Source organism: Catharus ustulatus, chromosome 8 (genome assembly GCF_009819885.2).
Source record: "Catharus ustulatus isolate bCatUst1 chromosome 8, bCatUst1.pri.v2, whole genome shotgun sequence".
In the NCBI taxonomy this organism is placed as follows: domain Eukaryota; kingdom Metazoa; phylum Chordata; class Aves; order Passeriformes; family Turdidae; genus Catharus; species Catharus ustulatus.
The window spans coordinates 34,735,861-34,758,855 of record NC_046228.1 but is presented as its reverse complement, the minus strand read 5'-3'; the positions used below and the strand labels follow the sequence as shown (position 1 = coordinate 34,758,855).

General features: G+C 44.0%; 2 protein-coding genes across 2 annotated transcripts; both read left to right on the top strand.

The window, feature by feature from the left end:
- Nucleotides 1-7,651: 7,651 nt before the first annotated feature.
- Nucleotides 7,652-10,340, top strand: SRGN (serglycin). The gene is made up of 3 exons (XM_033066381.1): nt 7,652-7,983; nt 9,719-9,866; nt 10,014-10,340. Exons 1-3 carry the CDS (start codon nt 7,893-7,895, stop codon nt 10,225-10,227), a joined length of 453 nt encoding a protein of 150 aa, XP_032922272.1. The 5' UTR covers nt 7,652-7,892; the 3' UTR covers nt 10,228-10,340.
- A 398-nt stretch (nt 10,341-10,738) lies between these two features.
- On the top strand, nt 10,739-22,949 carry VPS26A (VPS26, retromer complex component A). The gene is made up of 9 exons (XM_033066390.1): nt 10,739-10,815; nt 13,877-14,026; nt 15,681-15,753; nt 17,824-17,980; nt 18,438-18,602; nt 19,039-19,145; nt 19,632-19,700; nt 20,246-20,388; nt 21,211-22,949. The coding sequence occupies exons 1-9, from the start codon at nt 10,813-10,815 to the stop codon at nt 21,322-21,324; spliced, it is 981 nt and encodes a 326-aa protein (XP_032922281.1). The 5' UTR covers nt 10,739-10,812; the 3' UTR covers nt 21,325-22,949.
- Nucleotides 22,950-22,995: the final 46 nt, after the last annotated feature.

The window sequence follows — 22,995 nt, the reverse complement described above, 5'->3', positions numbered from 1 at the left end:
GAGGGGCCTGGACTGGAGGAGAGCAGCAGGTGGTGATGCTGTGACCTCTATTACTCTTAAGCCATCTGGAGTACCGGGGCACGAGCAGAAACAAGCCCTCACTTCCCCTCAGCAGCAGGAAAGCAGGTCCCCTGTGTTGCAAGGGGTGTGGCAAAAGCTCTCGGGGCTGTTTCGCTTCATCTGTGCTCCTGAAAGCTCCTAGGTGGGGAGTTTTGGTACTCCAAAATGTGTGCACATGGAAATGTGTCAGTGTAATGGTGCAGTGCTCGTGCTGGGTGTGATTACTGCTGTGCTTCCACATCCAGGAATGCTGTGGGAGCCTGATTAGCCTTGTCAGCAGACAATGAGAAACACCAGTGATCTTGTTAACACGTGGCTTTACCCATCTCACTTTTGTTTGGGGTTCCCTTCTTGCTCAGCACTGGGAGAGCACAGATGACCTTTACTTGTGTGTTTCTATAAAAAGACTGAGATAGTTGGTGTTACCTGGATGTTTTCTGTGGAACTTTTCATTCTAAGATGCCTGGATGTAGTCCTGCAAAGGAGGACGTAGCTAGTCTGGCAGCAAACCCTTCTGTAGTCCTGAAATTAGAGAACTGTTACGATAAAGTCAAGTGTGTAAAGTTGTGGTGAGAAGCATTTGTCAACTGTCTTTCCTCTTGTATTGCAACATCTATGGCTATTTTAGAGCTTGCTACAAATGATTAATTTTTAGTTTGAAAAGTGCTTTTATGTAGTTCCCAGGAACTCTGTCCAAAGTGTCTCCTAGAGCTTTTTCATTTTGCAGTTTGGTTGTTTCTAACTCTTTCTTGTCGCAGGTAGGTGCAAAACCAGCAGTTTCCTGATGAGGACCGTTTGCCTGGCTGCCTTTTTTCCAAAACCTTTGTTTGGCTGTGCCTTTGCAGCTGAAGAGGCAGGCAGTCAGTTGGGATATGAAACAGCACCTTTGGAAAACGTGTTGCTTCCATTCAGAACAGAAAATGTCTGTGACACTGACTCTTTGTTTAGGGAGAAGTGACTGATAAAGTGGTGCCTTAACATCAAAGGTTTTAATAATTTGGGTGTTTGCAGCAATGTTTTAAACAGCTAGTGCTTGAATTTTTGGCATCTGCTGTGCATCAAATACAGCAGTCTTTTTTACATGCTCGTTGTTGCTGTGAAAGAGGTTTACTAGTTGGCATTGGACCAGGATACAAGGATTTCTCTGAGTTTTTTAATGCAATTTTCTGCAGAAGCAAAGAGGAAATGGATGAGTGATCAGTGAAAGACTGGGATAGGCATGCGATGCATGCGCTGGTGTTAGTCTGAATTCTGTAAGACGAGTACAAAGTGCTTATGTCAGAGAGTTACTCTGAGATCAGTGGGTGAAATGCATGGGGTAAACAAAAACGGGAATGAATAAAATGATTTTCTGCATACTTAAGTATCTTGGAATGAAGCAATAGCAAGAAGTTCCCAGGCAGGGTTTCAAACCACTCTCTGGATCATCAGTGGCTTCAGCTAACACCAGAGAAGTTTCACAGCAGACCATGAGAGAATGCAGTCAGGTGGGCCCAGAGCCTCTTCCCACCAGAATGCCAGGACTTTTAAAACAATAGAGGCAGTGATGCCCTAGGAGTGATTTCTAGTGCAGACAAGGAGACAGAAATTGAGATACTGCATATCTGATTTCCAGCACATGGTCTGCAGACAAGGAGGGGACAAAAAACCAACATAATCCCCTGCTAGCAAACTTTATTTTGAAATCAAATACTTGCTAATGGCTTGTGCATGACACCTGATAAGTATCAGACACTGCTGTCCACCTTGCCTGTCCAGTTCTGGAACTTCTAGCAAATAGGTGTCAAATATTTTTTTAATGCTTCCATGTACTTTGCCTTATGTTTTCTTATGGTACTGAGCTGCCAAGTTACATATGGTTCATAGAAAATCCATATTTTGCTTCTCTCTGCAAAGGCACAAGATATTGCAAGTGCAAGGGTCTCGAGACTCTCACCTCCCTGGCCAGCCTGGCCTCCCAGCTGTGCCCTTTGCTGGAAATGTTGGATGAGGTGAATCTTGCCCCAGGCTTCAGCTTTCCCTGCTGACTGACCCCTGAGTCCTTGAAGTAAGAAAAGACAAAAAGTCTTTTTTCCTAGTTAATGTAAATTATGTTTTCAAAAGGGATGTGCTCATCTTGAAAGGGGGCAGAGTAGCTTTGTCAGCACTGCAGTTTCTGAACCTAAGGAACAGCGGTTTGGAGTCTGTTGCTTCATGCTGCAGCAGCATCCACACATACAGCATGGAGCAGATCCTTCAAAAAGAGCTTGGAGGCCTGGGGAGTGCCAGTCCTGCTGGGGAGAAGCTCCTGTGGCAGGTCTGATTTTCCTGCTTTTCCTCACTTTTCTGTCACATTTTGAAACAAAAGGATGCTTCTACTAAATCAAATGTGCTTAGAACTAGCTAAGAAATGCCCAGCTCCTTTAGTTGATAGAAAAAAAAAAAAAAAGAAAATCCTGTTTTCTTTTAATTCACCTCTTTCCCAAACAATTCAATGAAGATCACAAAACTAGAACTCCAGGCTGGTTAACTGGAGCCCAAACACCAGCTCTGCTCCACTTTACACACAGGATGGGAGAAGCAGGCCTGATTCATGGGGAGACTTCCACAGGAGAATCACTGCTTCCTGTTCCTCTTCATCTTCCCAAATTTACTGATGTCCTTTCTCCCCACACATGGGGTGAAGTTTGTCCATGTCACCAATAGTGCTTGTACATAGAAGTAAATTTGTACTTGTCCAGGGAGTGGAGGCAAGGTGAGCTGCTTGGGGTGGATCTATGGGTAAAAGCCCAGGGCTGACAAAAAGCATCTAAAAGCTGCTGTGAGTAGCTCAGTTGTGGGAGGTTGTCCTGTGCTGGAGAAACCATCTGATGGGAAAATAGCTGTGTCTAACTCCTGGGTAGCTGAGCTTGAGCCACTAACATATGCAGCAATACCAACTGGCTCACAATGAAAATTGGTTCCCTGAGAAGCACTGGAGGAACATGGCACCAGGCTTTGCTTTGAAAACATCTTTGTCCCACCGTCCTTCTCTCCCTTGTTAATTCCTTCTGGGTTTAGGAGCATTTTCCCAACAAATCCTGCATTACCCCCTGCTCCAGATCCTGGTGCAGGTCCTGCTTGCACTGCAGGGCTGGTGCTGCTCTGGATGGAGTTTTAAAAGACAGTCAGATGCTAAAATTGCCTCCCTAATCAGTAACCAGAGACTGGCTGCTGTGTAATGTCTTCACAAGCTTTTAAACCCTAGTCCTGAAATTTCCAGCCAAAACCTCCTGCTCCAAAAACTCTGCTTCAGCATGTGGAAGCAGCACTCCCAGCAGCAAGGAAAGCTGCTTTTTCCACCTGAAGGACAGGCCTGTTGCTTGGTTAAGGTTTCTGGGAGAGAGGGGAGACTGCTGATGGGGAAAGGTCGTTGGCAGCTTCCTGTCTGTCAGCAGTTGTGCCCGATCTTGACGCAGCTGTGGCTTTCCAGCAAAGATCTCCCCCTGCACTTGTTCCCCTTCACCATGGGAAGAAAGGAGGGGTTGTTCTTCTGTGAGATCTAGATGTCATTGAGTGCCTGATTTCTATGATAAATGTCAGGTGCTTCCTTACAAGATCCAAATCTTATCTGCATGGACCAGGCCCTGATACTGCCCTCAGAAGGGAGAGGTGGTGGCACGAGAGGCTGAGATGCCATGTGATGCCTGGGCTGTGATGCCCTGGGTGCAGGGGTGCACACGGGCCAAGTGCTGAGCTCAGATGTGACCCAGAGTTAAGAATTTATTCTTACTCAGGGCTGTATTTAGAAATCTCCCCAGCTGGGCCCAAACCTCTCTCTCTGGGTTGCCAGCTCTTTGCTGTTTTGAAGCGGGAGGGATTTTTGCTTTCAGTTCCCAAAGGCTGGTTGGTTGAAGATGAGCTGGTGGCAAAAGGCATCCTTAAATTTAGCTAGACTGCCTACCTGGAGGGGAGCTCACCTCTGAAGGGCATTAAAGGTGATTTTGGGCATTTAACAGGGCAGCTCACAGGTACTCCCTGAGATGGACCAATGCGCTCAGGGCCCGTTGGATGTCCAGGTCTCATAAATCTCATCCCATTTCAGCAGTGAGTGTCAGGGAAGAAAATTGCTCTGCCTTCCCAAAGGGCAGGATGGGCAAAACAAATGTTCCTTGTGTTGAACCCAGCTGCCATTCACTCTCCCCTGTGCTCTGTTTGTCCCCTATTTTTTTCCTGTTGCCACCATTCTCTCTTCACTCTTGTTTCTAGCTCTGCTTGTAACAGATGTAGCTTTTTCTGTATGGGCTGCTCCCCAGAGCAGTGACCTGTTCAAAATATGTACTTTACCTTCTCAGCAGAGCAAATAAAGAGCTGAGCATCACAGGCAGGGCCCAGCGCTTCAGGACCCCTCCAGCTGGCTGCTGGCTTTGCTGCTCCATGGGGATGAGTGTTTGAGGGCTGCAGGGGTCAGCTTGGATTCCCATGGAAGCCAGGGCTGAGCTCCCATCACCTAAGGCAGGGGAAAAACTGATCCTGAGAGCAGAGCAACCCCCATGGCAGTTAGGGTTTATCTGATTTCTGAGCAGCTGTCAATGGGAAGTTTCTTTATCAGGACCCTGCCTGGACAGATAGTGCCTTGCCTGTGAGCCTCACTGATAAGCACAGGGACTGTGGGTGCCCCTGCACCCATGGGAGTCCCTCTGTCCATCTGGCTGCCTGTCAGGAATACAGACTGCAAAATAAACCTGTGCTGCCTGCTGAGGAAAAGCAGCAGAGGGAGTGACCTGACACTGCTGTGCCAGACCACTCCTCTGACCAATCTGCTCCCATCAGCATTTACCTGGCTGGAGCAGAGAAGGGGCTGATGTCCAAAGAGTTGGCTGAAACACGCCTGTGATGCCCCTCTGGGTTACTGCTGGGTTTTTCTTTAGCCCTACATTCTGTCCTCGTGCCAGGCACTCCTGCAGTGTGGTCCCCATCTTCTGATGTTACTAAATCAGTGATTACTCCTGAGGGCAGCTGGGAGATACAACAGTCCTGAAAGTTTACAACTAGGAGCAGTTCAACACTTCAGATTTTGAAGTGTTTATTGCAGTTAAAGACTACTCCCAGATTTTTCAGGCACATAATGGAAGGTTCTGGGTGTCTGCTCAAGGGTCTGGGTGCATAGTGTCAAGGCAGCCTTCTCCCTCCACCTGCTCCCAAAATTAATGCCTTACAAAAATGCAAAGCAAGAGCTTTACAGGTTAAGAAATCTCCTTTGCACGTGATTTGAAAATAATGGCAGCACTTCAGTGTAGGAGTTGTAAGCAAGGCTACAGGAGCAAATTGTTCTCAAATACCTGCTCCTCATTTATTTGCCTCTTTTTGTAGGCCTGTTCTGTTGGAATATTTAATCTTTCAGTTTACATACACAGGATCTATGCAGGAAGAACATTATCCTGTGAATTTTCCTCACAGTTTATGGAAGGCAAATTTGAGGTAGCTGACCTTGGTACGATGTCTGCGCTCTCCTCTGCGGATTTAAAATATTTAACTTAAAATCCTGTTTCTCTTAAACTCTGATAGTCATGCCACGGCACATTTCAAGGTTAGTATTCCAATACAGTTCAGCTCATGTGCTGTCCTCTGTTTAAAAAAAGGTTTGTAACTTTCAGCAGTTTGTGGCCTCTAGCCCAATACGAGATTTTTTTAAAATTAGAGCTGATTATTTTCACTGTATGTCTTGAGTGGTCTTCACACAGTTCCTTGGGCATCCCATGACACTCCATAAAGGGCATGCTTTATTTTTAACACCTGCACACCCCTGACTCTTTCATGTGCAGGCCTCCAATCACTTCCACGTTTGTAGGAAGGTGGAAAACTCTTTACTTGCCAAGCGCAGAGGGGTGTGGGCACTGGCAGAGCGCAGCAGGGCAGGAGATGGGCACAGGCTGACCCTCCCTGCAGCCTTCAGGGCCCTGTTACACAGATGTTCCTGAGATAGGGGTGCAATATTTGCTTGGACTTCCCACATTACCAATTGTAAAAGATCTCATTTCCTGGGGTGTGCTGCAGACACAGAAAAAAAATAACAAAGCTGTGTGGTAAAACTGCCAGTGCTACAAGTTCTCTCATCACTGATGGTACAAGACAGATACTCAGCTCTGTGAGATCCTTTGCCAGATAGAAGGAATTTGCAGCTCCCCTACCCACAGTAGGTCTGTTGGTTCCTGCAGAATCCCCAGCTGCCCATGACCGTGGGCATTGCTCTGCTGCATCCCATTTCCAGTGCCATGGTGGAAAATGGGCTGATGGGAAGGGCAAAAATAGCCACTGGAGTTTTGTTTTCTCCCACAGGGGTTGTTTGTGCACAGTGGAGGGGTGTGGAACGGGTCAGAGTGTACCTGTGATCGGTGGAAAGTGAGAGGTGCTGTTGCAGGGACAGTTTCCATAGCCTTCAGCAAGTGCAGGCTGATCATCTCCCTCACACGTTTGCCCAGGTTCCTATTGATGCTGAGCACTGCCTCAAACAAAAGAAAAGAAAAAAGCGTTGATGCTAAAAATACAAAGTGGAAATGAGGGTGGTAAAGAATAACCACTTCACACCTGCTTTGTTTGAGTCTCCTATTTTTCCCACGCCAGAGAAAAAACCCCATCTGCAGAGGCTCATAAAGCTTGAACAGGAAACTCAATCCCTCAGTGCTAAATCCCAGCCTGGAGAGGGGAGGGAGCTGCTGGAGTCTCTTCTGCTGCTTCATGGGGTTTTGGTGAAACACCATGCCGTGGGGAAAGTCACTGCTCAGTCCAGATCCCCACTGGGGGCCTCTATGGACTTTCCACCACATAAAAATAGATTTACCACAGACAACTTGCACTCTATCAGCCCCCAGGACCAGACCAAGGTGCTGCAGCACGTCAGTACCTCAGTAAATCCAGCAGCACTTCATACAACTGAGAAAAACCTCCTCCACTGCTTTGATAACCTTGTTGTTTGTCATTTCTTCCTAAGTGAACTCAAGCCTGGTTTAATCACAGCCAAAGGTATGAGCCAGCTGAAAGGCAGCTTCTATTTATCTGTCTATATAAGAGCTTTCATGGCTTTTCGGATGTATTCCTTGTGGGGCCACATGTGATCCAAACCCTTAGCCACATTCCCTGGGGCATTTGCACTGCACAACGATGATCTGGCCAAGCAAATTGCCTATGCCCTTCCAGAAAGGACTTGATATGTTCTACCAGGATATATTATCTAACTCAGTAAATTTTTTTTCACTTCTACTGCGAATATCTATGATTCTGCTTTCAAAAAAAAAAAAACCCAAAACCAAATCAAAAAACCACTCAAGCCTGGCATGAGATTCCAGAGATAATTACTTCTGTGGAAAAAGATTATTCCCTAGTCAGTGAAACATGTAGTGACTGTGAGTAGCTGGCTTCTAACCCATGGTGGGCTGATGTGGGCTTGAGGCAGGGAAAAGTAGTGCCAGTGCCAATGCAAAAATGCAGTTGACTGACAGTCAGGGAACATTAAGCACTGCTTGTTCACCCTGGAGGCCTCTCAGCACTGGGCAGAGGCTGGGTGGGATGCCTGCCTTGACCACAAGCTGCCTGCAGCACCACCTTCAGTCCAGCTCGTGGGTCCTGGCTTTGCTTTCCTCCTCAGGCAAAACGGGAGATGAAGGCAGAGAAACTTTTAATTTGGATTGATGAAGGCAGGAAAGCCACAGTGCTGGGCTTTTCTGTTCATGTCTCACTCCCGTCAATCAGGAAGTGGTGACGCAGGTTATGGGTTGGGTTTGAGGTTTTGGAAACTTTTTCTAAAAGTCGATCTCCTCGCCCCGTCTTATTTCTGAAGAGTGAAGCTGTGGTGAAGGCCGGCTGCGAGCAGAGGGATGCCAGCCAAAATGCAGCTCCTTATCAGATGCAATGGGAGGATTTTCCTGGCTATTTGTTTAATCCTCTTTGTGGGATACACAGCACAAGGTAAATCAGGGTGGTTGTTCTCTCAGTAATCCTCTTTCTGGGCTAGGCAGTGGAGGCCAAGCAAGCAGCCTCCGAATTTTACAAACTGGCTTTCTTTTGGGGGTAAGGAGCTCTACTCAGAAAGTCTGTTGTGATAACATTTCCTTTTCTGGAGAGGGAATGGCAAGAAAATGTGTTTTTTGCAATTGGAACATTTTAATTATTGATAATTTTAATTTTTCATAAAATATGTTGTTGCATGTGTGAATGTTTTCAGTCTACATATCTCAATATGCATTTTTCTAAATGTCGCGTTCATAGTGGTCTGGTTACTGCTGTTACTCAGTTATAGAGTTACAGATATTGTATGTAACAGTTCTCATGTCACAACTCCTACGGTCTACTTTCTGGGGGCAGCAGGAAAGGAAACTAGTTGTAAGTATGAGGAAACTAAACGGTTTATTCTGTAAAATATTGCAACACGTGCCGCTAAAATGACAAAAGGGAAATGTTGATTCATGATGCTGTGCCCTGTGGATTTGTTTCTTGTGAGAGAAAAACTGCTCTTCAAGCCCGTAGAGTGTAATTTGTCCACAAACCAAAGCTGTGATAGTGACAGGCTCTCATTATGCATTACCACTCTGAGGCTGATCTTTGAGGGATGATGGCCTGCTTGTTCTGTGTTGCCTATTTGCAAATTTTTCAGCTGCAGCTGTTTATTTTGTTGCCACTGTTATTATTAAAAACCTTCTTAATAATAGGCGAGGAGAAGAAAATAAGTATGAAAAAGGAATATACTGTAGAAGCAGCAGGAAATTACACCCGTGAGATCTTTTGTCTTTTACAGAAGAGTGTAGGAGGTAGCTGAAAGTCATCTAGTACATTATGGAAATATATAGGGCAATAGAGAAGTGTAATTACAGGAAGATATTCCCAAGAAACTGAGGAAAAAAATAGATAAAATGCCAACAGGTTGAGAATGCACCAGGAGGTTTCAGAACGAATTAATTATGTGAGACCAAGAGGAAGGATGAAATGTCAGTGCTCTTACCTTTATTATGTGATCCTTTTTATGTTGTTTTGGTATTTTTTGAAGACCCACGTTTTCAGTGACAGGCTCAATCAGGCACCTGGGGAGCACCAGAACTGAAAATCTGAGTTTACAAAACCTTGTTGTGTCTAGGAGACACCTGAACTGTCCTCTCCTCTGGCAAGTGCTCCCAGAGCCTCCATAAACCCCACACCTGCTCTTGTGGCACACCTCGAGTTTCTCACCTCCCCACCAACACCCAGCTCATTGAACTTGAAGGGGCAGAGCTGGAGCCAGCAGAGGAAGGAGAGCACACGAGCCTGATCTCTCTGGGTGCCTCGTCCCCAGAGGTTTTCACATTATTTTCACATAGCTCCACCCTCAAGGTGCCATACTGTGAGCTGGGGATGAGCCTTGCTATGACTGCAGTGGTTTTCCATGGACTTCCTGGTGCTGTGTGTGAGGGGATTCCCTGGGATTTTCCATGGACTTCCTGGTGCTGTGTGTGAGTCGTGCTTGATGTCTCTAATCACCAAAACGTCACTTAGGATGTCAGCAGCCATTTTAAAAAAAGTCCTCAGGGTAACTTTACTTTTCCGGAGGTTGAGCAATCAGGGCCAGACGAATTGCTTTGATCCGCTCCTTTAAGCCTTATTAGGTGCTCATGAAGTCCCCAGGACCCGGTGAATAATGTTCTGGTGGACAATGTGTGGCTGATTCCCCCAGGTGCTCCGATGCAGAGGGCGAGGTACAAGAGGGTGAGGTGCCGGCCCGACGCCTGGTCCGCCAACTGCATCGAGGAGAAGGGGCCCTGGTTTTACATGCCCACCGGTGGGGCCAACAGGATCCTTCCTCCCATGGCAGACCCGTCCCTGTAAGTTCGTTTGGCTTGCCATTAATGCCAGCACCCCAAATTGTGTTATTCCTGCCTTGACAGTCCTGTCACAGCGTGGCTCGCCCACGGTAACGTGAGGCTTTGATGTGCTGGTCTAAGAGAGAAAATTGCCGCTCCACATTTCAGGATGAAGAGATACCAGGAGCTGGGTGACATATTCCCTCTCTCGGATGAGGATCCCGGCTCTGGCTCCAATGCCGTAGTGGAAGCAGAGCCAGCCTCTGGCTCGGGGCTTGGTGACAATGACAGCTTCTCCGAGGCGAAGCTGCCTGTCTTCCTGGAGAGCCTGCGAGGCACCGAGCTGAAGGAAAAGCTGTCGGAGGAGGATCTGCTGCTCTAGGGCTGGAGATGCCGTCCTCATGTGCCGCTCCCTCGCCTCTTCCCCAGAGCCTGACCCGACAGCCATGAAGCGGTTCTAAGCCAGCATCAATAAAAACTTTGCCTTAAGATCTTTCCTGCTTTCGCTCACTAAAAGCGCTGTTGCTCAGTCTGAACTGCCTTTTTATGTGTGTGTGCGTGCAGCAGCCGTCCCAATGGGGGGAGCAACAGTGTTGGGTGCGCAGCCAGCTCTGTGGGAAAGTCATCGTGCTCTGAGGGGACAAATTTCAACCCTTTGTGCGCTGGAAGCCACCTGCACTTTTCCAGCGTACACCGAAAAAGAGCACTAAGTCCTGCCAAAAGCCCAGGTTTATTACTGCGCTTATTTCCTGAGGGGACCCCACAGCACTGCCGCCTCCCGGCCGCCAGGTGGCGCCATCCCGCGGTGGGCACGAGGGGCCGGTCACGTGCGAGGGGGCGTGGTCCCGGCGCGGGGTGGGCGTGGCCTGGGCCCCCCGTGAGGTCACATGACCAGGGGCGCGCGGCCGGGGGCGGCTGGTGCTGGTGCGCGCGGGGCCGGTGTCGGGCCGCGGAGGGGGCGCGTACCATGGTGAGTGCGGGGTGGGAGGGGCGGGGTGGTGGTGGCTGTGAGGGGTGTGCAGGGGGGCGCGGAGGGGCGCGTACCACGGTGAGTGCGGGGCGGGGGGGGCAGCGCTGATCCGCCATCGCCTGAGGCGGCGGCGGCCTGGGCAGGGCGGTGCCGCCTCTCTCCCTCCTTTTTCCAAACCCAAGGATTTAGGAGTTATTAATTTTATTTGCGGATTAAAAGTGCCCGCATGCCTCGGTAGGGCGGGGTTTGGTCGTGCAACTCGGGTTCCGTGTGCCCCGCGCACGGCCTGGGGGTTATGGCTGGATCTTCCGGCAGTGCCGTGAGGCAGCGCTGGCAGCTGGGGCTGCGATCCCTGAGGAGCACACCCTCCAGGAAACGGCGGCCGCCCTGTGCCCGGGCGGGCTGGGCAGAGTGCTCGGCGTGCTCTGATGAAGAGGTTAAAAAAGAAAAGAGTCACTCTGGATCGATGGCTTTGTGGTTCTGGGGTGTTCGGGTTCCTTAACTCTGTTGCGCGTGCAGGAGCTGCTCAGGGCTCCGTGTGCAGCTGGGGTTTCTGTACCCTCTGCCAGCCGCTGGCATTTTCACAAGTCCTTCAGTGCAGCTTCAGGGCTGATCACAGCTTGATTTTGGTCCTGATGTAGCAGAATCTCCAGCGTCTGTCTTTAGTACAAAACCAAGAGCGTAGCCTGGCATTTGGCCAGTTTCTGGAAACCCCAGTTCTCTGTCTGCATTCTCTTAAACTGTAACACGATAATAAGCTCTGTGATAGCTATCTAAAATACTTCTTGTTTTGCGTAGTTTCCCTGCAGCAGTGTCTTCGATAGCAGCTGGAGGAGATGCCAGCTGTTGACTTCTTTATTTCACGTGCTCTTGTTCTCTCTGGAGGAGATCACAACTAATCTGGAAGGAGTGCAGTTGAAATATTTACATGCAGTCTCCTGAGAAGTGATGTGTTAACAGTGTTTGGTCTAGTTGACCATTTAAGTGGTCAGCTTGTAATTCAGAAGGTACTGTGACAGCATCCTGTATAGTTTGCTTAAAGGTAATGTGTTTCCTTGTTTAGTTAGAGGGGAGTATAAGACTAATCTGGAAAACAAGTACAGTTTTAAGGAAAAAAATGTGACCATGCTCAGAAGTATCTTGTGTTTAAAATAGTCTACAATTCTGGATTTTTTTTTGAAACATTCTTCTTTTTCTTTTGCCCTTTCCCAGAAACCAAGAATCAGTAATGGTTCTAATGTGCAAAAATATTTTTTCAGCAGTCCATACAACTCTGTGCTTGCAGAGACTTGGAAGACATTTGTATCTGATGGCCTTGTTGGTCATCTTCTGCTGCTTTCCCCTCAGAATGTGTAGTAGCTGAAACAGGATTTGAGTTAGACTCATGTACATCTTTGTGGATTGAAGAGGGGCTGATTGCTGAGCACATATAAAGTCAGTTTATTCTTGTGTACATCACTTTTCTAGAGCTCCAGTGTCCTCTCTTCGTGTTCCTACTGCTAAGCAGTAGCATTCAGATCAAATCTTCCCCTAGGCTCTTTGTTTTTTATGCTTCATTTCAAACTTCAGGACCCCAGAATGTCTTAGAAAGAGTTCTTACTCTTTTTTTTTAATGTTAAATTGGTGAAGCGGCAATGATTGTGTTGTTTAACCCCACAGCTGCTCGCTTATCTCCCCAACCTGGTGGGATGGGGAGGAGGAGAAGCAAAAGTAAAACTTGCAGGTTGAGATAAGTTTAATAATTGAAGCAAAGTAAAATGTAATAATGATGATAAATAGCAACAACAATAATAGAAAAGTAACATAAATAAGGGATGCACAATCTAGTCGCTCACCAGCTCCTGACTGATGTCAGCCCCTTCTGGGTAACTCTCCCAGTTTATACGCTGGGCAGGACATTCCAAGGTGTGGAATATCCCTTTGGCTGCTTTGGGTCACCTGTCCTGGCCATGCTCTCTCCCAGCTTTTTGGTGTGCCTCCTTGCTGGCACAGCGCGAAGCACAAAACAAGTCCTTGACTTAGAATGAACCCAGCTCAGCAACAACTAAAACATCAGTGTGTTATCAATGTTATTCTCAGACTGAGTCCAAACAACAGCGCTGTATCAGCTACTGAGAAGAAATGAACTCTAGAAGAACTTACATCTAGACATTAACTCCAGCCGAAACCAGGACAGACTGTTTCATGTGTATGAAATTCATCTGGTTGAAGCAGATCTTCTCATGGAGAACATGGTTTAATTTCTCAAAAAAACACAAAAATCACACTGAATTAGTGAAGTGTCGCCTGCTTTAGTACATCAAAGCAGATTAGTGCCTAAATCTTTGGAGGAAAATGTTGGCTTTTGTACTAATCTTGTTGAGTTTCCCATGGAGCCACTAACTTGTTTTGCAGCTTCTTGTAAGAAGTGTTTGTGTGAGATCAAAGGATGGTCTCTTGGGTTCTTGTGTTTGGTGCTGGTCAAAAGTTCGAGCATAGAGAATGCTGAGGAAGGGTGAAGACAAACACTGTGCCTGAAGCAGGGTTACAGGTAAACCTGTGACACCCACTCTGGTGGCAGCCTTGTGCAGCTGAGGTGGGCTGTGTGAAGAACTGCAGACTCTCAAAGCTGCTGGTGCTGTCTGCTGAGACAGCTGTGCTGTGTAGGCAGAGGCAGCAAATGAAATCCCTATTCCCCTTCCCCAGCCAGAGGGATGCTTTGGGCTTTGCATCATATCCCCTGTTATTGTTTCTTTCCATTCTACTTTGCTCTAGTGTTTGGGTGGCTTTTTTTTTCCATTTTTATTAGTAGTAATGGTAATTGCACTGTGTGCTTTTTAAAAACATGATATTTTGGAAGAGCTGTCACTGCTTGTTACTGATCTGATTTCAGTTATTTGCTAGATGAGCAGCTGTCCTTTGGCATCACTATTTCTTGGGTCTCTGGTACATAATGGCTTCGTAACTTCCTGGAAGCACAAATGCTTTCCTCCCAAGTGTATAGTGTACAGCTGCAAGTAAACACCACATTTAAAATGGAGTGTCCATTGTGTAGTAATTTTTCCAATTCTTGTTATTCCAGAGTTTTCTAGGAAACCTTTTCGTTCCTGTTTGTGAGATTGATGTTGTACTTAATGATGCTGAAACACGAAAACCAGCAGAAATTAAAACAGAAGATGGTAAAGTAGAAAAGCATTTTCTCTTCTACGATGGAGAATCTGTTTCAGGAAAGGTAAATTTTTATTTAAAAGTGACTGTTAATTACTGTTCTGATTCTGGCATACAATTGCATATTTGAAGGTAAATGAAAAACTTCTATAAGAGCTGAATTTTCAGCTTGTGTTTTTATTCAAAGAGGAAACTGGCTTGCTATGTATGACTTTTTTAACCACAGTCATTCAGGCAGCTGATGGAACTCAAGGTTTTTGAAAAGTCACCTCATATTTATGAATAAGCTTTTTGTGCAATGATCTGCAATCCCACTGTTGCTTCTGATGAGAAAACTGATTCCTTCCCCTTCCCTGTGGACTCTAAAATCCACAATCCAATGCAGGTAACAGTAATTTTTGGCTGGTGCAGTTAAAAATTTGCATCACCCTGAAGATAAGCCTTTCGTTCCATGCCCTGAAGTGGTTTCTGGATTGCAACAGAGGAGCAACATATGAAGTTCAGCTGACTGCTGAGTCAACAAGAGTTTTTCTTACTGGAAAAAAAGACAGTGGAATTGAGATTGCTGGAGGGATTTCTCTTCATTCACTATTGCACCAAGGAACTCCTTGCCATCACTCTGTTTTACTGGAGCTGTTCTCACTCTCTGAGTATTTCTGTAATGATTCACTTTTCCTTCAAAAGACTTGAGTGTTGTTGGGTTCCGAGATTGACTTTGGAATGCCTGCTTTGATCTTGACTGACCTGTATCACTATATCTTCCTGCTCTGGTGATACCTTTCCATACAAAGATCCTGCTTCTCTAGAAAGATCCCTCCAGGGGTGTGAAGGGCCACAGGATGAGCCTCAAACCCAGGAAGCTGAGGGAGAAGCTTATGATCGCTGGCTGGAGCACTGCTGGCTTGTGTCTGCGACGCCTGAGAGGTGCCTGATGAGTTTTGGTTAACACAAGCACAGTGGCATGAGGGGGTCTGGGAGACCAGAATTTTTTTGGACAGCTTCCCTCCACCCTGTCCTTCTTTTCACCACAAAGATGGATTGTTCCAGTGGTTTACTTCCTGCTCAGACAATTGTCAGTGTGCTGGATTTTGAAGTACAGAATTTCTCTGGTCATCGCTGCCTTAGAACAAAACATTCTGAATGCTTAATATTTACATGTTTCAATAGATAGTAACCTTGTGGAATCCTTTCTTGTCTGTTTTTGAGAATCAGAGGCACAAATGAAAGTCTTCATAGTAGGTTTCATTATCTTTATTCTTCATTGACTTAGCCAACACTAGTGTTTAGGTGTCTGCCAGCGAAGGGACTGAAGCTCACTTGGCTTGAAAGGAATCAGTCTCATGGCAGTTTGTTTTTGAACTTCCAGATGTGACTGTCAGAAGATGCTTTGAAGCATCATGACTGGCTCTGCCTGAGCTCTGGCTTGGATACTTAATTTTGGGACTTGAAAGTTGCAATTTTAGTTGTAAAATTCAGTCTCGTGGGTGATTAGATTTTTCTCGAATGTTTTTATGGTGCCTTGGAAATGCTTAATTTCATGGTCAGCTGTTTGATTTGGCTACCTTCAAGCTCAGGTAAGGCTGTCAAGAAGAGATCTTGCTTTTCATAGGCATATACTAATATATTTTCCTTTTTACTGAGATCATGCTAGAGTGAAAATGTTGAAAAAAATTAACTTGTGTTTGTTTTGTTGTTGTTTTTCTTTTTTACCTTGGTAGGTGAACGTCTCCCTTAAACATGGGAAGAGACTAGAGCACCAAGGAATTAGAATTGAATTTGTAGGACAAATTGGTGAGTTTAAGTTATAAAGGGGCTTTTAGGTGCTTGTGATTTATGGAACTTGGCACTTGTGATTATGAGCAGTTCAGATCAAACAATGCAACCTGTTCAGATCAGTGGATGATAAGGGCCAGAGGAAAGTTGTGTTTCCTTACTTTAAAGCAAGTGATGTACTAATTTGTGCTACTCAGAAAGTCTTTGGGAGAAAGATATGTATGTGTGAGGGAGAACCAGGTTGGTGAGTATTCAGTCTGTCTCAGACTACCTAAAAGTTCTGTTAATAACCACTAGAGGTATAGAAAAACTAAACTTGTCATCTTCTCTGAAAGAGAAGAGGCATAGAAAAGAAATTAAGAGGCAGTGTATAGCAAAATACTTGAAAAAATTCTATGGCAGTTGGTTTTATGAAACCTATTAGAAATGTAAATTTCTTATAACTACCAAAGCCTGCTTAGAACTATGAGGAATCTTTATTATATCCAACTTCTTACCAGTCCAGGTAATCTCTCTGCACCTTTAGGCTGATGCTAAAATTCCTTGCCTTTCAGGAAGCTCTTTGCATTTTTGTCTCCCTTGGAAGCAATTACTCAAGTTTCAGCCTCCTACAATTGACTTTAAATGGGATTTCACAAGTTCCCTATTTCTCATCAGTCAGTAGGCTCCAGTAGTCTGTGTCTGAAGTATTGTGTAGCAGATGTGACTGAGACAGGCACTTGCTGCTTTATGCTTTGAGGTTTTGATCAGTAGGGCTGTAAAATTAAACTTTGAGAATAAACAGCACTGTGATAGAAGTGAGGCATATAGACAGAGGGAACAAAGAGCTCAGGCATGTTAGCTTCATTTAGTCTGTTGTCTTCTAATAGCTGTACAGATTGTTTTTCATCTACTCTTGATTTATGCATTTTATTCTGTAGATAAATTTAATTTGATGTAGTGCTTCTTGAAATTCATGCATTTCTGGGACTTTCTGTTATGCGACATTTAAAAGTCTACAGAATTATGCAGAAGTGGTTTAAATGACTGCTTTTTGTACTTGTCCGTGTTTTCTTGCATCCTTCCAAGTTTTGGTATGGAAATGCAGAAAGCATTCCAGCAGTGTGATCTCTCTGCACTAACTAACTAATATGGAGTTGCAGACTAACTCCATATCAAAGATGTATTTTAAACCAACTCTTCAGCTTTTCTTATTGATTGGCACAAAAATATTTGATATGCAGCATTAGATAAAACATGTATTAGATAAAGGCTTGTCCCAGCAAACTAAGTAAATTTTTAGATAATTTGTGATCTTACTAGAAAATAGGAGTTACTAGTTAGTGTCAGTTTCTACCCTATTGGCAGTTATAAACTGTGGAGTTGGTCTTTTATGTTCACTTCTTCTTTTCTGAAAAACTTCAGTCTGTGTAACACCAACTACAAATGCTGATGTTAGTTTTGAATGGTAAAGAAGCTTACTTTTAGATGCTGAAGTGTTTAGGTTTTGATTTTTAGGGTAATTTGTGGTGAGAATTGCATGACACAGATCCAGGAATGAATAACTGACACTGCTCTGGGGGCAGGAGATGCTGTGGCTGTGAAACTGCCTTTGTTTCCAAATGACTGACTTAGACTAGGGGTCATAATGAGCCATTTGACTGTAGACTAGTAGTAATAATGAATTATTTGCTAGATGTTGTTAATCTGCAGACCAGATTAAGATCACTGGCCTGTCCTAAATAAGGCAGTCCTAATGTTGCTTACATTCTGTTCCTGCAGCAATAAATGCTGGAAGCCAAAACCAGGCAATGCTAATTACAGAGCATGCAAAGCAAGAAGTACTTATTAAAGCTAGCTAAACTGTCATTAAAAAACAATGCCATGCTAGTGGAGCTCTCAATGTGTTCTCTTCATTCCAGTTAGTTCTTTAGGGATGCTAGAACTAAAAGTAATTTGAGAACCTGAATAAAACATTTCGTGAAATATGTGCATTTTAAGTTAATTGCTTCTGTTATACTCTCCCACCTGCTCTTGCCAAATTAGAGAGAATTTTGTTTGCTAAAAATAAACACTGAAACTTATTTTCCTTTAACTTTCTAACTTTAGAACTCTTCAATGACAAAAGCAATACCCATGAATTTGTAAACTTAGTGAAAGAGCTGGCCTTACCTGGAGAACTGACCCAAAGCAGAAACTATGACTTTGAATTCATGCAGGTTGAAAAGCCATATGAATCCTACATTGGTTCCAATGTCAGACTGAGGTTTGTAACTGTTAAACCTTTCTTTCTCCTCTCCTCCCCTACAGAAAATTAATAATTTAGCAATTATGCTGCCCCCTCCTCCTCCTTTTAGTTATTAAATAGAAGATGTGAAATCCAGTAGCTAATGTGCCTTGGTTGAAGTTGGAGATTGTAACATAATATGGTCTTTTCTACTTAATTTGGAATTGCTCAGTGCTGTTTGTAATAAATAAAATTCCTTCAGTTCAACTTAGTGAAGATAGTCCATGTGTCTCCTTTAAAAAAAACCAACTCCATAACTGAAGAAAACGTTCCCACATGTGAGTGTTTTGTCTTGTGTTTTGGTGTCTTACTCTTTTCTACTTAGTCTTATGAGATTGTTCCCTGGTCTTTCAAAGGATATCTGTACTTCAGAACATGAGGGCTCATGCTTGTTAAAGCTGAGTAATTCTGGCTAATTCAGTGGCTTTCTTGCTAGGTATTTTCTAAAAGTGACAATCGTGCGACGGCTGTCAGACTTGGTGAAGGAATATGATCTGATTGTTCACCAGCTCGCTACGTACCCAGATGTGAACAACTCCATCAAGATGGAAGTAGGCATTGAAGACTGTCTCCATATAGAGTTTGAATACAATAAGTCCAAGTAAGTGTCAGAGCAAAATGCATTCAAGTAAATAACTTGGTATAAAAGGGTACAGTATGCAATATATGGTGACCAACTTGACCTTCTGGAGACTCAAAATGTAAAGTACTAATTACACAAAGGCCTTTTTAAGATACAGTTGGTTGTTCTGTCTTCAGTACTAACAGGAAGGTTGCTAGCAAATATTTAAGATTAAATTTTTGCATTTACACCTTTTCAGTATGGCTAATAGCACTTCCTTTACTGATACTGATGGAGTGATGCAGATGATGTAGTTGCTGTGGTCTGGCTGAGGTGTTTAGTTCAGTGGGGAAGTAAGTTCCAAGTAGTTTCCAGGCAGATAACATAACTGCTTATGTGACTCGTGTTCAAGAAGATGTAAAACTTGTAATTTTGTTTATTCTTTCACAAACCCCCCCATTTTGTTCTTTTAAAGGTATCACTTAAAGGATGTGATTGTTGGAAAAATTTATTTCCTCTTAGTGAGAATAAAAATTCAGCACATGGAGTTGCAGCTGATCAAAAAGGAGATTACTGGAATTGGTAAGAGGAACAAAGTCCAAATGAAATGGCAGTTTGTGTTGGCCAGACCTGGAGGGTGAAGTCAGTAGTTGTAGCTCTGGCTAAGCCAGTGCTCCACCAGCTTCTTTCTCACTGGTGTTTGGCTACCATTTGCATTTTGTGCTTTGGCAATAATACTTTGTAGTCAACACTGTCAGTCTGTTTAATTGTTCTGGGGTTGTGACTCTTCACAAATGTGAACTGTTGTAAATGGAACTGGGGCATAAATACACAGTAGCCTAATCAGCCTTAACGGATAATAAATAAAGGAAGAGGTGTAAAATGCATCCTGAAGATCCCCTTGCCTCTACAGGGACTAACTGGTTGAGGGGGTTTGGTAAACATGAACATGAATGAGTCCTGTTCTAGAAATGTATCATTTTCTGTCATCCTAAAAACTCGATGTGACAGAAATATCAATCGGCTTTGAAGCAGAAACATTCTCACAGTGAAAACTTGTTTCACCAGGACCCAGTACCACAACAGAGACTGAAACCATTGCAAAATATGAAATAATGGATGGTGCACCAGTTAAAGGTAAATAACTGTGATTGTTTTAATGGGTGAGCATTTAGTGTTAAATTCCTATTTAAAAGATCTGAGGCAGAAGAGAGGACTTACACAAGTTTTTTTTAACTGGAGAAACCACACTTCTCCTTAGATTGCTGATGCATTTTCTATTTGGAGAAGACATTTTTATGGACTTTGGGCATTTTCTTGGGATCCTAGGAACTTTTACCCTTATTTGCCATTGGGAATTCTATGACTGATTCTTCCATCAAACCTGACTCCATGATGTAGACCAGCTCTAGAGAGTTCAAAATACTGATTCTTCTGCCTTTCCTGGCTCCCATGCTTGCACTGAGAAAGGCTTCTCACTTTTCATTTAATACTTGCTTCTGTGCTCGGTGTTATGTTTCTGATTTTTTGGTGGGTGTTTTTTTGTCTTGTGCACTTTTTTTTTAACCAAGGAGCAGGCACAGACAGCGCTTGGGAAACTGCTTTTATTTTGTATGTCTTCTGAAACTGTATTAATTATTCCAGTTGTAAGGGACTAATTGAAGCTTTTTGGTTTTTTGCAGGTGAATCGATTCCTATAAGACTGTTCTTAGCAGGCTACGACCCAACTCCAACAATGAGGGATGTGAACAAAAAATTTTCAGTGAGGTACTTCTTAAATCTGGTGCTTGTGGATGAAGAGGACAGACGATACTTCAAACAGCAGGTATGGTCTATAGTAGTCCTGTTGCAGAATTGCATGCTGCTTTGAACATTCAGCAGGTGCTTCATGTGTGGTGCAAGCATTTCTGCTGGTAGCTGATGTTATCTTGCAGAAAAGGAGCCACAGGGGGTGCTGGATGTTATTCCAGCAAGGACACGGTGCTCTGTACCATAGAATTTGCATTGGGAGTACCCAGACAAAACACTGGGTGGGTCAAATGAGCCACTGGTGCATTTGTTTGTTTCCTTAAGCTTCTGCAGAGAAATCTCCCCTCTTGCATTAGCCCAAGTTCAAAACTGCAAAGCCTTAATAAAGACTAAGGTGTTTGACTGAAAATGTGAAATAAGATGAGGTGATGCTGAGGAAATGTGTAGCCAAAAGGATCATGGAAGAAGCTCTGTGGATTAGATCAGAATCTTCCTACTACAAAGTAGACAAAGTATAATTAAACATGGAAAACAAGAGGTGGTTGGAGCATACAGTGGCTATGGTAGGCTTTGGATTTTGAGAAAAGGAGTAAGAAAAATTTCTTCAACTCTTTAATTCTATTAAAATTGAGGGTAGGATAATTAAGGAAGGGGTGACTGCTCAAGAGTGCAAGTATTCAAGCAATATTTAAATATGTAAACTTAATGGTGGTGTTTTTCTGTTACTTTTGTATGAACTGCACTGATAAGTAGTGTGGATGCATTTTTTGGTGGGCTGTTGTGTTTGGTTATCTTTTTTATTTTCCTGAAATTTTTAGTTCATCAGGAACTTCAGGTAATTGATGCTGTTGCTCTAATGGTAACTGTTGGCTTCAAGAGTGTTTTCTTCCTCAAATAGGAAATAATTTTATGGAGAAAAGCTCCTGAGAAGCTGAGGAAACAACGGACAAACTTCCACCAGCGATTTGAATCTCCAGAGTCACAAGCATCTGCTGAGCAACCCGAAATGTGAACTGGTCTAAGGTGAAAAACTTTGCAGTGCTTCAGCAGGTTAAAGATGGCAGCAGCCTGTAAGGAAAGAAGGCCAGAATTCCCATTACAACTGTCTTCCTTCATCTTGCAGTGCTGCGTTTACCATACTACTAAAGCGTTCTTCAGTTAAACATTCAAGTATGTATATACATTTAAAATAAAGTGCTTTCTCAAACACTGGAACTTTCTTAAGCTACTATTTTATACTGCACATTTACTTTTATTTGATAATGTTATATGCACTTGGGTATGCAAAAGCTTAAATGTAGTGATTTCCATGCATGGTAGGCTGGTATATTTGATTTTTTGCTGCTCACCTCTACAGTGTAGACTAAAGCATTTCCCATCTCTCATGTTGTTTATTGCATGTTCGTTTCCAATGTTGCTTATTTGCTGTGTTTTGTTCTGAAACTGCATTAAGACACAATTGACTAAATCACACTAAAAATCAAGGTTTATGGTGCGTTTCTCCTAAAATCTCCTAATTACTACGTTAGACAGGGTATAACTGAAGCTGCACGTACATGCACTATGATTGGAGCCTTCAGACACCTCACCAGCGGTTCTAAGAGGCTTTGCATCTGTCAGTAACAAAGAATATTGGGAAGCATCTCTTGCCCTCTCTTCCCCAGTTCTCTGTCAAACTTCTCTAAGCCTTTCACATGAGCTGCTCCTAACTTTTGGGGGCTCGTTACCCAGTAATTAGCGACTGTAGGGTAGTTATAAGTTCACCTTCAGGTGGTGAGCGGGTAAAGTATTGGAACATAGTTATCTTATTGACAAAGTCAACGCTGGTAACATTGGTTATTTTGCAAATATGTGAAACTGTGTTTCCTCCTGGCTTCATGATTCCACTGTCTTCACAGTCAGTGTCTGTAACTGTCCTGAGGGGAGAGGTGAAATGTCCCTCAAGGACATTCTTTGGGGTGCGTCAGAGGGCAAACAAGCTTTTTGTGGGTCTTCTGCAAAGGTATCTTTTAAGGCAAGCCTTAAAACTTAGAAGCTTGTCTGGCAGAGCAGATTGTTTGTCTTTATCATCATCTCGTAGGCATTTAGTGTTTGAAGAAGTAGCTTAGAGGAGTTAGTGTTCATCTGTTCACCACAGAGCGAGGGGTCTGTTTTCAGGCCTGTGGCTTGGGCACAAATCGAAGCCTGCTGTGAGGAGGGCAGCTTGCACTTGGAGTTCACTTGGCCTCTCAACCAGGGCTTCTCAACTCCGGTGCAAGTGTCATTGGTAACCTTACTTTATGAGTAAGTAAATAATCAAATTACATTTCTGTAAGAACTGTTTTATTACTGCGGCACTTTGATAAAGCAAAGACTCTGTGTACTTTATGCTAGGATACTCCTAACGCGGATATCTTCGGCTGAGAGCAAATCCAACTCCCTCATGTAAGTGCCTGTTCAGAAACTTAAAAGAATAAAGTTTAAAAAAAAGCCAAATATTTTCATGGTCACTTGCATGTCATAAACCTGGGAACGATGATTTACAAAAACTTGATTGTACTTAACCAGCCTCAGATTGTGCAAACATGTATAACGAGCGCGGGGGGAAACATCCTAAGCTGCTATTTGAATTATTAAACCAGCTGTATTCTCACTAAACCCGCCTTGTCTGTGTGTGAGGGGCGCTGCGCTCCCTGAGGGCTCT